This window comes from Sander lucioperca, chromosome 22 (assembly GCF_008315115.2).
Source record: "Sander lucioperca isolate FBNREF2018 chromosome 22, SLUC_FBN_1.2, whole genome shotgun sequence".
Classification (NCBI taxonomy): domain Eukaryota; kingdom Metazoa; phylum Chordata; class Actinopteri; order Perciformes; family Percidae; genus Sander; species Sander lucioperca.
Window position 1 is genome coordinate 21,037,034 of NC_050194.1, and position 14,788 is coordinate 21,051,821.

At 41.2% G+C, this 14,788-nt stretch overlaps 1 protein-coding gene across 6 annotated transcripts in view; it reads left to right on the forward strand.

Moving 5' to 3' along the window:
- The window catches only part of sdk2b (sidekick cell adhesion molecule 2b), a 290,162-nt gene extending 276,264 nt beyond the window's left edge, over positions 1-13,898 (forward strand). For 3 of the 6 annotated variants that reach the window (XM_031314962.2, XM_035997324.1, XM_035997328.1), the window contains exons 43-46: positions 1,085-1,244; positions 7,221-7,350; positions 12,418-12,474; positions 13,001-13,898. In XM_031314962.2, coding sequence (XP_031170822.2) covers positions 1,085-1,244; positions 7,221-7,350; positions 12,418-12,474; positions 13,001-13,459 — 806 coding nt within the window. In that variant the 3' untranslated portion in view covers positions 13,460-13,898. The remainder of the gene's footprint in view (positions 1-1,084; positions 1,245-7,220; positions 7,351-12,417; positions 12,475-13,000) is intronic. The other 3 variants (XM_035997325.1, XM_035997326.1, XM_035997327.1) reach the window with 3 other exon arrangements.
- Positions 13,899-14,788: the final 890 nt, after the last annotated feature.

The window sequence follows — 14,788 nt, forward strand, 5'->3', positions numbered from 1 at the left end:
CAAGTTCCTTCCTGAGGCTATTTTGCAGCGGCACCGTTGCTCCGTACGGAGCTTAGTGCCGCCCAAGACGGTTGTGATTTGTTTAAAGAAATGCCAATTGACCAGAGCACATTTTTCTCCCATCCCGGAATGTTGTGTGGACTCGCCAGACCCTCCTCCTCCGCAGCGCTGTGGAGGTAGGTCTAGCAATGGGAGACAGACTTAAAGAAATAGTTCAAACACGTTTTGGGAAATAGGCTTATTCGCTTTCGTGCTGAGAGTTAGATAAGAGGATTAATGCCACTCTCATCTCTGTCTGTTCAATCTAAGGCTACAGCCAGCAGCCTGTTAGCTTAGCCAACAAAGACTGAAAACAAGGGAAAACAGCTTGCCTTGCTCTGTCTAAAGGTAACAAAATCCACAAATTAACACCCCAGGCTAGCAGTTTCCAGTCTTAATGCTAAGCTAAGCTAACCAGCTGCTAGCTCAAGCTACATTTTGTGGTATTGCTCTTTTCTTGCAACTCTCAGCAAATAGGCATATTTTCCCAAAATGATAAACTATTGCATTAAGTCACAAAAATGAGTTATTGAGTTTTCTTGAACTTACTTAAAAGCAAAAAAAGTCCAGTCTTTTAAGTCGCTTGTTGATGTCCCGAAACAATCATGATTGTTTTAAAAGAGAGCACCTGGCCACACACCTTGTTTTACCCTGTGTATTTAAAGCTATGCAATTAACACTATACACAGCTTTAGAAAGTAAAATATCCAAATGCCATGTTATTTTAATGGTCCGCATTTTAAGAACTGAAAGACAAACAATTGACATTGAATATAATTTCCTTGTGGAGACTTGGACTTGCCCTCTAGGACTTGAGCCGTGCCCTAAAAGACATAACAACATCTCTACGATTCACTCATCCATTATTTTTCTTGGAATGGTTCATTCATCCATGTTTACATTTAGCAACATTAATATTCAATCGTCTATTTTTTATCCTTCCTAATTTTGTTCACTCACTCACCCACTGACAAAAGTCATTGTCTAGTTCCATTCACACTCCCGTACACTAACTTGCCTGTCCGTCTGACCTGTGGTCACACAGTGTCTCTGTACGTATGTCCAGGTAACAACTCCAACTGTAACGCTCTGACCCACGGAGACATGATCAGCCTGGATGAAGGCCGTTTCCCCACTCTGGAACTCAACAACCGAAGGCTGTCTGTGAAAAACTCTTTCTGCCGAAAGAACGGCGTCTATACCAGGTCAGTGATCTACGCAGCTATGTAAACTAGAAGCTCAATTTAAAGTCAAAATAAAATAACCATATGGTAAGATAATTGGGTTATCCGTGGAATCTTCACCTCATGCCTGAAAACATTTTCAGCTCTCCTGACAACTTGGACTAAAATCCAGTCTTCCTGCTTTTAAACCCAGCCTATAAAAAAACTCACTACGGCTTCCCTTTGAATTAGCTTCTGTATTTCAGTGAATCCCAGCTGTAGGACATGCAGCATGCTGAGACCATGACCTTGTTTAAAGCCAATCACTCTGACTGACACCTGTGCTAAGAACACAGCAGGGACTGAGTCATAAGTACTATTTTGGATTTGACTGTACACTTTGCATTAGATCATTAATACCTGTTTCTGCAAGAGGTGGATTTTGAGACAGCTGCAGTCATGTTGTTGAGGTTTGTCAGCAGTGACTGTATTTCATATGGATATTATAGCATTATGTCTTGGTACTGACTGGGAGATGTGAATTGGGGGAGACAGGTGCACTCCGATGTTAAATCTGAAAGAAATTTGCCTCTGTGTGTGCATATGTGCACGAGTCTGCATGTCAATATTGTGAAAAGTACATTGTTTTGTGTATGAGAATGTGTGAAAAATTCGGGGTGAGTGCATCTGTATGTGAGTGTGGCCTTGAGGACAGATCAAAGCAGCTCAAGGTATTTGAGGAGCTTCCAGGCAGGTTCCTATTATGTCTCTGGGCTTGGAGGGGAAAGCTGGGAGTGAAAGAATGCACAGATGTACTTTCAGACTCAACACTCTTTGAACTCAGCCCACAGCGGAGGAACCCAAATCCCAACACCTGAGCCCCCGATTATAGATTAATGCCACATCTTGATCTCCGGTCTCAGAATACCCAGTCCTCTGCCTGATACCAGGATCAGAAATCAAACGTTCTTAATCCTACTATATCCATTCTAATTCAGAGCTGTGTCAGAAAGCAAAAGCCATTTATGTTTGATTTTGGATACAGACGTTGTCTCTGTTTGGTGATCGTTATGTCCAGAGATTAACAAAAAGGCAAATATGCATGACAGTAAATTCAACCACTGTGACGGGAAAGCCACTGCAGTTCACTTTGAGTGACTGACAACTTAATATGTCACTACTTATATTGTCAGTGTGCCTTTTTAGCACTGTATGAAGGTTAAAATTGAAGCTAAGAATAGTAACACTTACTTCAGTTCTACATACACTTAAACTGTCTGTTCCACAGCACATCGTCGATTCTGGTTAAAAATAAACAATTGTTGTGTGATCCTACAGTTTATTTAAGACATTAGCAGTCCAAATCCATCCAGACAGCACATAAACTCCTGCTTGGACTCACACACCGGAGTCTAGATATGTTTCGGGGTTGAGCTCAACATCCAGAAGATCAATGTTTAACTGCTGTTATGATAAAAAGGGATGGGTTAAAAGCATCATTCATATATGGCTTTGTATCATTCTCTTTCAATAGTTTGAAACTTACTTTCACACACTGGTTTGGGGTTTAAGGAGGTCTTGGTGAAGTAATTCAGTGTAGATTAACATGGTTTTAAACACTCTTGAGTGACAAAGCTCTTGAACACTTCAGACATGTTAATGAGTCCCTACAGACAATTGTAGCAAGAGGAGAGCCTGATAATGAGTATAGACCGGCGGCAGATTTGATTTCACCCCCTGGTTCTCTTTTCTTACCCGACAGTTACTGCTGACTGAATATTGCTGCGAGAGGATTAAGTGGGCCCTTCTCTATCCAAGTGAGAGAGCTGATAAATAATTCACACCTCACTCAACGGTGTATGAGAGTCAAGGAGAAGAGGTGAAAGTGGGCTGAGCTTCCTCTGTGTTTTTAAACAGGCAGTTTGTCATAATGTCCCAGTGGGCTCCCAAGAGCATTTCTTTATATTGGCTCCAGCTCTTTGTTTAGCTGTGTTGTAAGGACTGCTAAGAAATGGAAGTTGGTAAAAGTTACGCTGGATCATCCTTTTGGGAATAAGTGCAGACTGGAATTCAGAGCTGTGATAAAAACTTTGTTGTAATGTTTTCTGAGTTGGACTGCATCTTAGAAAATTGGATCTCTGGGGAAATTTGACATGGCCATTATTTAAAAAATGTCGTAAATGGTGTTTTTAACTTGCTACAAAGACGACCTGGCACCCGTTAGATTAGGCAATCACTTTAAAGTATTCAATAATGCTTTAGTCGATATTAGTCAATAGACAAAAATGTACTCAACTACTATTAAAAAAAAAAAAAAAAAAAAGTCAAACTTTTTTATTCTTTATTGTCATTAATTTACTTGCATTCATAAGCCCCAATCCATTATGTTTTAACAGCTGTATGTATAATAGTGCAAATTCCAATAAAAAAAAAAATTATAATAGAGTAGAGAAGAAAAAGTAAAGAAAGTATGTCCTTAATACAGTGAAGCCCAGTCAGCATCTACATTTATACCTTAGGTAGGACAGGAAAGATATGCATACTACGTATGACCAAAAATGTATGTACATTAATACACATACACCGATCTGCATGTACTTTTTTCTGTACTCTTACATAGCACATCTAGCCCATCTGGTTTCCAAAGAGTCAATATTGCCAAGTGATTTTCCTTACGCTTTTAATTTGCTCAACTAGTTTGTTTTTTTTATCTTTGTCTACTCAGGCTTCCCTTTTGCCTTTTTTCTAAAGAATCTATTTTCAATATACAAAGTAAATATTCACCCTCTTCTCCATTATTCTATTACACCTTACAAGATAAATAGGGATCTATAGAAATGTGTGTCCATATTGTAAGTTGTCTGCAAAGTCATATAGCTGCATAGATTGAGACACTTGAGCTCTGTTGAACTTCCTCAAACATACACATAGAGATCACAGAAATCAACACACCTGTAGTACATCGTATATAAGTAGCTCTCTGTTGTACACGTTTTACTCCTCCACTCAAGTTAAGTGAATTAACTCTAGTTTAATATAACTCATTGAGCATAATTGAATTACAGCTTGCTATGTGATTTCCCTAGGGATTTTTTACAGTTTGTCCACACCACACTCTAAATACCAGCCCTTGTGAAAACTGCTGGAATAACCCACAACATTTTTTAAATGCTTTCAACTTATATTTATTTAGAAAAATGCTAATGTGGTTTCGATGTGTAAAGTGGTTGTGTGTGTTTGTGTGTGTGTGTGTGTGTGTGCCGCAGCCACGACTGGCGGCCGACACTCTGGCCTGGAAAGTCAACAGGAGTCAGTATGTCCCAGTGGTCTCAGCCAAACCAGCACCAATCAGCAGAAACAGATGGGTGTTTGTTTAGCAGGACCGGCGACAGTGGAAAGTACGGAAGAGCTTAGGCACCTAGAGCTTTTTTTTCTCACATATTTACTTAAAGAACCCCTGACTAGAGCACACCAAAATGTTTTTCCAGTATTTCATCTTTCTCTGCCCTCATTTTTTCTTTCTCTTTCTTTCAGCTTTTAGGTTCACTCAACACCACTCCTCGACCCTATTCTCACTTAACACTATAGTACCTCTTCAATGATCCTCTTTCAGTCCTATCACTTACACTCTTTAAACATAAATCTGAATGACATATTTGATAGCCGCAGGAAGCCACTTTAATTTGTGCAATCATTCACGTAGGCTCTGATAACATTTGCCAGAGCAAAGCCTGAGGCTGCCATTTGTTTGATGACCCCTTGAGCAGCGCAAGATTTCAGTTTATAATTCAGTCACAAGAGCCCAGTGGTTTGGCATTCCACAGCCCACAGTAAGGATTGAATCAGGGGGAATTATTATTTCCCAGAGAGGCTGGATGCGGGGAGCTATCTCATGAGTGTCCCATGATTCTCATCAAGCTGAACTCCTTCACACTCAGATAGACGGTGATACATTTGAACTTGGAAGAAGCGCTTACTGTCTCAGACTTAAGTGAGCCTGAGGGTGTACTAAAGTCATTGGGTAGCTTAATTTGCTTGTTTGTCAGAAACTGCTTTAATATGAAATTAATATTAAATATTTTTTAAAACACATGGGTCTTATTTGCATAACTTTGGCCATAGTTTCTATTGGTTATGATAGCATTGTAATCACCAAACTGAGATCTAGGTACACAGCAACATTAATACAATAAAGGGGCAAGAAACACAAGCAGTTAGAGGGTGGGTGTTCAGAGCGAAATCAAGGGGCTGCATTTGTGGGGGCGTGTAGCTTAAGGTGTTGTGAGACGATGAAATACAATCCAGGAAGTCCAATTTGAGTAACAGATCTGTGAATGTGAATGCTTCTGACATGCCAAAACACTGCACAGCAGTTTTTAATACTAAGAGACAGGATTTTACGCGAAGTAAAGAGTAGAAATATGGTATTAAAGTTACAAAGTAATCTAGCAGGAATGTGCGTTTGCACTTATATGATTGGCCTAGGCCTGTCACGATAACAAATTTTGCTGGACGATAAATTGTCACAGAAATTATTGCGATAAACGATAATATTGTCGTTCTGAGACCATTTTCATCTAATATAATGATAATGGCATAATAATGCAGGTACACCTTTTCAAATATCAATAAACTTGTATTTCTAAAGAATATTTAACACTGGAACTGGAAGACATTCTAAATATCCACAATATGTCTTTGATCTCTTTTAGTATGTCGTCTTTCATGCTGTTGTAGAGTTGTGGAATTGCCGTTTGTGACACGTATGCTCTCCCAGGCAATTCGTACTGGCTGTCAAATGTTTGCAGCATTCCTCGAGTGTTTGTGCGATAGACTACAGACTCTGTACTACATTTAACAATTATTTATTAAACACTAAATATTAAATTTAAATAATTTATTTTTAATAAATTAAATCTATATCTATGTGGCTATCTGCCACATGGCGAGTAAATGTTTGTATCAAAATAGTTCTGTTTTTCAGTCTTCATTTTGGCGAAGGTACAGCTACTTTCTTCTGCTCCTCTGCTGTCTGCAGGTCGGAGCTTTGTGGGGACGGGCCGACACACACACACATACACAAACACTGGCGCACACACAAAAACTGGCGCACACACCAGACACCAGCCACCACATCACTTCTGTTTACTGATAGCTATCGTTTACCTCAGGCTAATTAATTAGCTAGTAAGTGGCCTTCCAAAAGAAAGCACAATGAAATTAAATAACCGATCATTAACTGTTGACCGACAAGCAGGTAACGGAGTCTCAGTTCACCGTGAACTGTCAGCCTCAGACACACTTTCCACACTCCGTATCCGCGGACAGCTGTAGGCTTGTACCGGTTAATGTTCTGTGCATTGTCGGACACATGCAGCCACTTTCCTGAAACCGCTTGCGAGACAAGTCCACAGCGGCGTGTATGTCCGAGCCTGTCTCCACCTGCAGGTTGTCAACTGTGTGCTTTGGAATGAAAGGGAGAAAACAGGATGCTGAGTAACACGGCGGATATCGCTCATATACTTTTTGACGGCGCCTTAACTGCAAAGTGCTGCGGGAAACCCTGCTCCAACTCTCAATTAGCGTTTTCTCTGTTTCTCTCTCTCTGCCAGGAATCCCGCCTCCCCCCACACAAAGAACATGCGACTGACAAGAGGGTTCACTCCTCGTTACGCTAAGGAACCGAGAGTGGTCATCCAGTCTCTTTGGTAGAGAGAGAGAGAGAGAGAGCGAGAGAGAGACAAGGAAAACAAACAAGCATGCAAATGGGAATTATCGTGGCTCATTTTTTTTATCGTGCAATTAATTGATTTATTGACTATCGCGACAGGCCTAGATTGGCCACAGCAGCGTTGCAGAAAGAGTTTAGTTTGGTTCAACTTTTTAAAAAAAGACCCAAGTTGTAATACACTGGAAGTATCCTTTAAATTTCAAATTGATTAACAAAATGATCTGATTAAGGACAACAACCAACTGAAATATTCTGTATTCTGATAGTCTTTCTTTATCTTTGCCCAGATCTCCTCCTAGGCCCAGCCCAGGCAGTCTTAACTATTCAGACGAGGACGTCAGCACAAAGTACAATGACCTGATCCCTGCAGAGAGCAGCAGCCTGACTGAAAAACCCTCAGAAATCTCAGACTCACAGGTACAGTAGCAACTCTGTTTTTTATATAATGTATGGTCTCTGTATGTAAAGTGTTCCTCGTCTGTCTACATTTAGTCTGTATTTGTTTCATGTTTGTACCTGTCCATGTGTGCACACCGTCGTTTCCTTGAATTCCTCGGGAATTCAGCTTTGCATTGTCAGCTGTACAGTGTTTTGTGTCAGTTCATAGTGTCCACATTGAGTCTTTTCTCTGTCATTCACCTGAATGCATTCGGCCTGCAGATTTCATAAGATAAACCTACAGTAATGCACAAGGAGGGATGAGAGATTAATGACTCTGCTCACTGGCAGCAAAGCAGTTTTTAGACCAGGCAGTGACCTGTGGAGAATGTCACTCTCCAAACATCCACCTGGGATACAGGCCACTGCACTCAGCCACAGCACTTGTTATGTAAGATGGTGAGGGCACATGCACCCTGCAAAGTTTATTTTAGAGATAGTTAGGTATTGGAAGTTGCTACTCCAGCCAGGCAGTCTATCCAACTTTCCTACTGAATTCTATGTAAGTCAGGTCAGTAAAAATCCTCTCTGAGGGAAACTTAAATACTGTATTGGCTATTCACTCCTCTTCTGTGGCAGAGCCTAGCCTCATTAGTGGTGTATGTAGTCAAATATCATAGTTTTGAATCTCTTGAATTTTTTAAGTGTTTCAAGCAGACACTGTCAGCACTGATAGATGAACAAGTATTGCTAGAATGTGTAAATTGTGCTGTTTGCCATGTGCTGAGCCAAACTGCTTTTGCCCAGTAAGTGGGTGCAATTGATAAATTGTGACTTTATCTCTGTTTGTCTGTGTACCGCCCACCGTCATGTCTCTGATTTACTGACTTTAGTCAGTTTAATTTTGGGATTTTCCTTTATTCTCACATGCTCTTTTATCTGAATTGAAATGTCTTATATTCATATGTTGTTTCTGTTTTTGTTTATGTCGCCTCCCTCCCCGGCTCTCTGTGGTTTGGGTGAAACATCTTGCAGTCTGGTTTTGATCCTCCTGAATTCCGTTGCTTTCAGGCTTCCTTTAGTGTTCTCTTTTATCTACAAATTCCTCCCTCTAGGCATTTCTCAAATTATCTTGGAACATCTCTCAGCTAGATACCTCCCTAGTGTGAATTCCGCAGCCAGAAATCTCTCCCCACCTGGCCTTATCTGGACCTAAATCCTATTTCCAGATCAAATGAAAATATCCCTACAATGAATCGTTACAGACAGGACCTTTCACAGCACGATAACATCCCCTCAAATGAATCATTTCGTCACTTCACCACCTCTCTGACATATCTACCGTTCACACTTGTGTATTGTCAAACATGGCCTTAATGCCGTAACTGCACATTAAAGGGGCTGCCGTTGGCTTCGTTGGGCTACACCACACAGAGCCCTGCCTGTTTCCCTAGGGCTCCTCTGCCATGCCCCTGACAGGCCACCATATCAGCACCCAATGGTGCTTCGGAAAAATCCAGGAATGCTCTTTGAAGTTTTATTGAGCGGATAACCCTGAGCTATCAGTATGACATTGTGCTGTCTGTCCTCTTTAATCCCCGGGGGCTCCACCAGCAGGTATAAGTTGACTATTGTACTCCTCCTCAAGAGGGGATTTGGAGAAAGCTAACATTGACTTGGCAAGGCAACAAGGCTACCATTAGTGCTCTGCTCCCCTGCTGGTAGTTCCCTATTGACTATTTTCCTTTAGAGTATAGGCTTTCCCATTTTGCAAGGTTGTCTCTGTGGCACTCTTCTTTGTGTGTCATTTAAGGCCGACACCAGTCAAAGATACAGTAGATGATCTCATCTCTGAGTCAGAGATGGATTGTAGATCATGCTCTCTCTGGAGAGTGGCATTCTGTGGGAGAGAAATGAAAATGTATTGCTTTCTGTTACATGCTTTCTCTCCCTTTCCTTCGTTTCTGCCTCTCTCTGTCTCACTCTTTTCCACCCTCCCACTCCCTGTCTCTCTGGCTACTGTTCTTTTTTGGCTGGGGCTTAACCGAGAATACTTTGTGAAATGTTTGGATTGTCTCTCGTGACAACGCACAACTTTGTTTTCGCTGGCCCAGTCTGAAGTATGATGTCATAACCCAATTATGCAACAAAAAAAACCGCAAATAAATTACATTTTGTTTTTAATAATTTTAAGGCGTACGTGACAGAGGACAGTGAATAGAGACAGAAATTGTGGGCGAATTGAGGAACTGTGAGATGAAAACTAGCCTCATTTAGTCTTAAACTACAGACGGGTGACAAATTAAAGAAAAACAAAATAACAGTAGGGAAATGCGATGAAAGCACATGCATGCATTACTCTCATCAAAGTACACCAGTCTGGGACAGCACTAATGCCCAACAAAATCTCAAATCCCTTGATCATAGTTATATTAAGCAGTTAAGAGAGGATGGGAGCTGCTAAAGAGGCCTATATCTCTGCCTTGATGATGACAAAATTCAACTTTACTTTGATGCAGCAGGCATTTCAGTTTGCTAAACATCCCCATTCCTGTTTTTTCTCCACTCTAATTTTTCTTTTCTTTTCTACACAGAAATCGCTGAAAGCACACAAACATGTATGTACTCTGAATGTCTGTGGGCTTTTTAATCCCCCTCTAGCCCCACATATACTGCCTTTGTCTCTGGGGACTCCTGCTGTGTTCACTTCATCAATGAGAGTGACATAGACAGCCCCCTTTTTCTCCCCCTCCTCATTGCAATAATCCATAACTCAAGGACAAAGAACTGACCCACTCTGTCGTATATTGGGGTATGCGTCAATTTTGGGGGGATGGGGGGGCCTTGTCTGCCAGGAGATTGTAGTTTCAGTCTCACGCCATTATATAAACCAAAGGAAAGTCAAATTAAAAGTTATTTACAAAGAATTTTTAACACGTTAATTATAAGGTGCTTTGCGGAAAAACTGTAGGCATAAATATAGATAAACAAGAAACGCTGATATGACAGCATATGCCATTTTCAGTTGAACTCTCTAGACTGAGGTCAAAGTTCAAGAGATAGATTGTCCGAACACCTGCCCTATTTGCCGATAAAGGCCAATTTATCTACACCAAATGGTAATTTTGGCCTATATTAAATGCACATCCATTGTTGTATTTTTCCCCTCTCCCACATTGTTCTCCCTCCTACGATGTTAGCAATTTTGTAAACAGGAACACAGGGCAACTTTATTATTCTGATGATAAAACAAACTACTGTCAAGAGGTTTCACCAGTTAATTGGAGAGATGCCTTTATCTCCTTCTCTGCTTAATTTAACATCATAACGATGGAAAAAAAAATGTTTAGTGATTGTCACTGGCAGGCTGGTATGTGTCTGTCTTACACATATCCGTGCATAATGAAGATGGTGGTTCCCTTGACGCTGAGGTGCTATGCTGCATTTCATGCCTTAAGCCTGGTTCTTTCACAGCATTCAGCTCTAGTAATTAGCTCGTAGTGAGTTGAAGTAAGGAGCTGTTTCACGGGCCGTGCTGTCCCAGAGGCAAATTGTCAAGCACTGGTGATGAAGCAAAAGGGGGACAGATTGCTTTATACTTGTACATAGAACATTTCAAGAGTCAGAACATCTGTTGTGCAGACTTCACAGCCATGCAGGGGTAGGACGAAATTCACTGTGTCAACACTTGGTCTGCACTCGCTTTTCCCAACTACTACCACACACACACACACACACACACAAACACACACACACACACACACACACACACACACACTGGAGTGGTGTTTCATCTCTCAATGCAGTGTTAATTCTTTTAACGTGAGGTAATGCCCCTTGAAGTGGCTCAGCATGTCATGTTGGTCACTGTGAATGGATCTTGTTATTGTGTTGTGTTGCTAAACACGCTGGCATGGCTGGAATGCTTTTCAACACTGGTTGGCCTCAAGTGTTTACAACTGGCTAACAATATTACAAATGGACAACAAGCACAGCAGCCACTGATGCATCTCACACCCCACTGTCCTATTTGAGAGGAATAACAATGTAAAAGAAAGTTTTTTAAAAGTATGATTATTGGGATGAACTGAATTCTGAGCCAAACATTGCTGTGCACAATGTCTGCCTTTGATTAGTTTGTGGAAAAATAAGAGTAGGGGGGGAGCGGATCATTTTCCTTTGTTTAGAACCAAAGAAGATTTAAAAAAAAAAAGGAAGATAATCAACAAAAGCATCGTCTGTTTGGACATTTATAAACTCTACTGACAACTAAAAAGGAAAAGTCTTTATTTAGGAGGTTGGCATGTGAGACATGAACCATGTTGAAGGCTGAGGGAAATCTGAGCCTACTGCCATATGTATCACATATGTGCTGTACTTAAGAGCTGTGCTCTGGAGTGTATCCTTCGAGAGTGTGGTAACAGCCATGTTTCTGTATAGGAAGATTGAACATGATAATATGAGGAGTGAGTGAGCAAGAACCTGAGACAGTCGCAGTTATCAGCACCATCTCTGCGGTGTTCAGTTCTGAAAAGAGGCCTTTGTTGCTTTACTTTTGTAATACACCTGATGCATACTCCAAGCAGCCTTTAGCCTGAGCGACAATTTTGGCAAAGTCGGCAGTGCATTAGTTCTTTGTGGCCCGCTGATTAATCACAGGCTGGCTAGCCAATTGGCAGCTTGCTTTCAATGCAATTAGTTGACCGTAAGCGAGTGTTCAATGATCACATTGCTTTTTGTTTGACCCATGGAATGTTACTTGACGTGAATACAATAGCGTTTCCAGCACAGCCAGCAGCAAGGTGGAGTGTCAGTGACAAGAATGTGCTGAGGATTATTGTCATTTCTGTACAGATGGCTTGAAGGGAATTCAAACTGACTTAAAGAATTACCAATTAACTCCCCAAATCACACTTTCTATGTTTGAGAATGCACTGCACAACCTATGTTGCTTTTTATTTTTAGCTTTTCACATCATTCACCCAGAATGGCACAGAGGACCTATATGTTTAACATATGTATGATATGATCATCATCATGACAGGGCCATTTTAATCATTCTGTTATGGTGATGTACTGTAAAACCATTGTTTTGTTCACCCATAGGAGGCGCTGGTGTTTTCATATGGGACAGGTGGCCTACATACACTTCCACTGCATTTGGTGAGGTTCCTGTGGCTGCCTGCTTTGAATGTTTTTAGCCTGATAGGTGACTGGTTCCTATTGCTAGTCCCCATCCAATCCTCTCCCTCAGATTCCCATTACAGGTTTTATGTGGTACACTGCTACACAACACCAAACCTTGCTGGCGTGGTGTGGATACAAAGATCTTAGATCCTGAACATACTGATTAAGTCCTGAAGATAAACTGACCTTTGCTATTTTGTGTTGATGGTCCGTTAACAATGCACGCTTCAGTAACAAGTCATCCATTCCGTAACCATGCTTTGACCATTTTTGACCATTTTTGTGTTCTTGTGCTGTGTTGTAAATGTAAGTGTGTGTGCATGGGTGTGTTGTTTGACAGGGATGATTGTGAATTGATGACTTTGCACAGAATAATTCAATAACTTCATGTTCATTTACATTTATAGTCTCAGCATCTCTAACTGCTCCACATGGAAACACTACAGAGTCATCCCATGCTGTCTCCATGATAATATCTCTTCTTTATTTTCTTTTTTCACAGGGCAGCGACAGTGAGTACGAGGTGGACCCTAACCGACAGAAGACCCACTCCTTCGTCAACCACTACATAAGCGACCCCACTTACTACAACTCCTGGCGCCGCCAACAGAAAGGCATATCCCGGGCACAGGCCTACAGCTACACTGAGTCCGAGTCGGGCGACCCGGATCACTGCGCCCCACCGCCACTGCCTCCTCTACCTCCACTGCCACCCCAGCTCAGTTCACCTAGCCCCAAGCCTCAGCAAGCCCAAGGCCAGCCTCAGGGCCCGCCTCAGTGCCCGCCCCAGGGCCCACCCCAGGGCCAAGGCAGCCTGTTCAGGCCCAAAGGTAGCCGGACTCCCACCCCCTCCCAGCAGAGCTCCAACCCCCCCAGCCAGCACAGCACCCTTTACAGGCCCCCCAGCAGCCTAGCCCCTGGCTCGCGGGCCCCAATCGCTGGCTTCTCCTCCTTTGTGTGAAAAATGCTGAAAAGGACATCAAAGTTTCTGGAAATATCTACCCAACTTGTGTTGAAGGAGAACACAGAAACGCGCAGTCAACTCAATCAAGTCATTTACTCCTTTCTTTCGCTCAATTAATTTTCTTTTCCTTTCTTTTTTACGTGTTCTTTTTCTTTCGTCAGCCTGGATACATGTGGAACAACACTATAGACTTTTTGGAGCACTTTTTTATTGTTTAATGTGTGGAATTGTGCCAGTGTAGATTTCTCTCACCAGTTGATAAAATACTCTCTGCATCATCTATTCATTTTTATTTTGCTATTTGAATTATTTGCATATTTCCTCCTTTATTTTGTTACTTTTCTTTGAACACAATCAAATGGTAATCTCTTTGATTCTGTACAAAGTCACAATAATCTTTAAAAATACACACACACACACACACGTATATATAAATATCTATATATATATATATATATATATATATACACATACATATATATACATACATATATATACATACAGTATATATATATATATATATATATATATATATATAGTAGATGTACCTAAAAGACAAAATCAAGTCAATGCAGAGTCTGCACTGATGGAGACTGAAATAACAATACGATGGAGCCATATTGTGGAAGTGAAAGGACAAGTGTTTGTTTGGACTGGATGAACTGGATGTAAAAACAACAAAAAAGAGGAAGTGATAAAAGACAGACGTGGATGTGGAATAATGTGTTGGCCGGGAGAGATTTAAGCGGACATTGGCGAAACAATCATTGATTTCCAAGGAAACAGCTCTCTGGCCTAGAGCACACAAATACATCAAAAAACATGCAAACTGGCCATGGCGGGTCAAATGTCAATGACTGCGCCGTGCCTGAAGGATCTTGCAGATATATGAAATTAGTGTATATCTGTTAAAGTGAAAGTGTTTAAGTCTTTTTGTGAGTGTGTTTCAGTGGATCAAAGATGCCTTGATAGAGAAACACTTATTTATGATATCTGGCACCAATTGTTACTGAACTGCTGATGGTGCCCTTGACTGCGGCATCCTTTTGGCTGGCCTCGAGAGCCTTCTTTTAATCCTGACAGATGTGGGCTGTGAAATAATTTGCAATCACGACCCATATTTATTTCCACCCTTTGCTGGCTCACATATACACAGTATCATTCTGCATATGTCTACTGAAATGCTTTGAAATTCAACCTAAGAGGGTCAAAACTGTCTGTAGACTGGGACAGTCACATATTGGCACAGCTGCTGGTTCTGCTAAAATGTTAACAGTGAGATTTTGATAAGACACAAAGGTTGTTGTTTTTTTTCCCTGCTGGTAT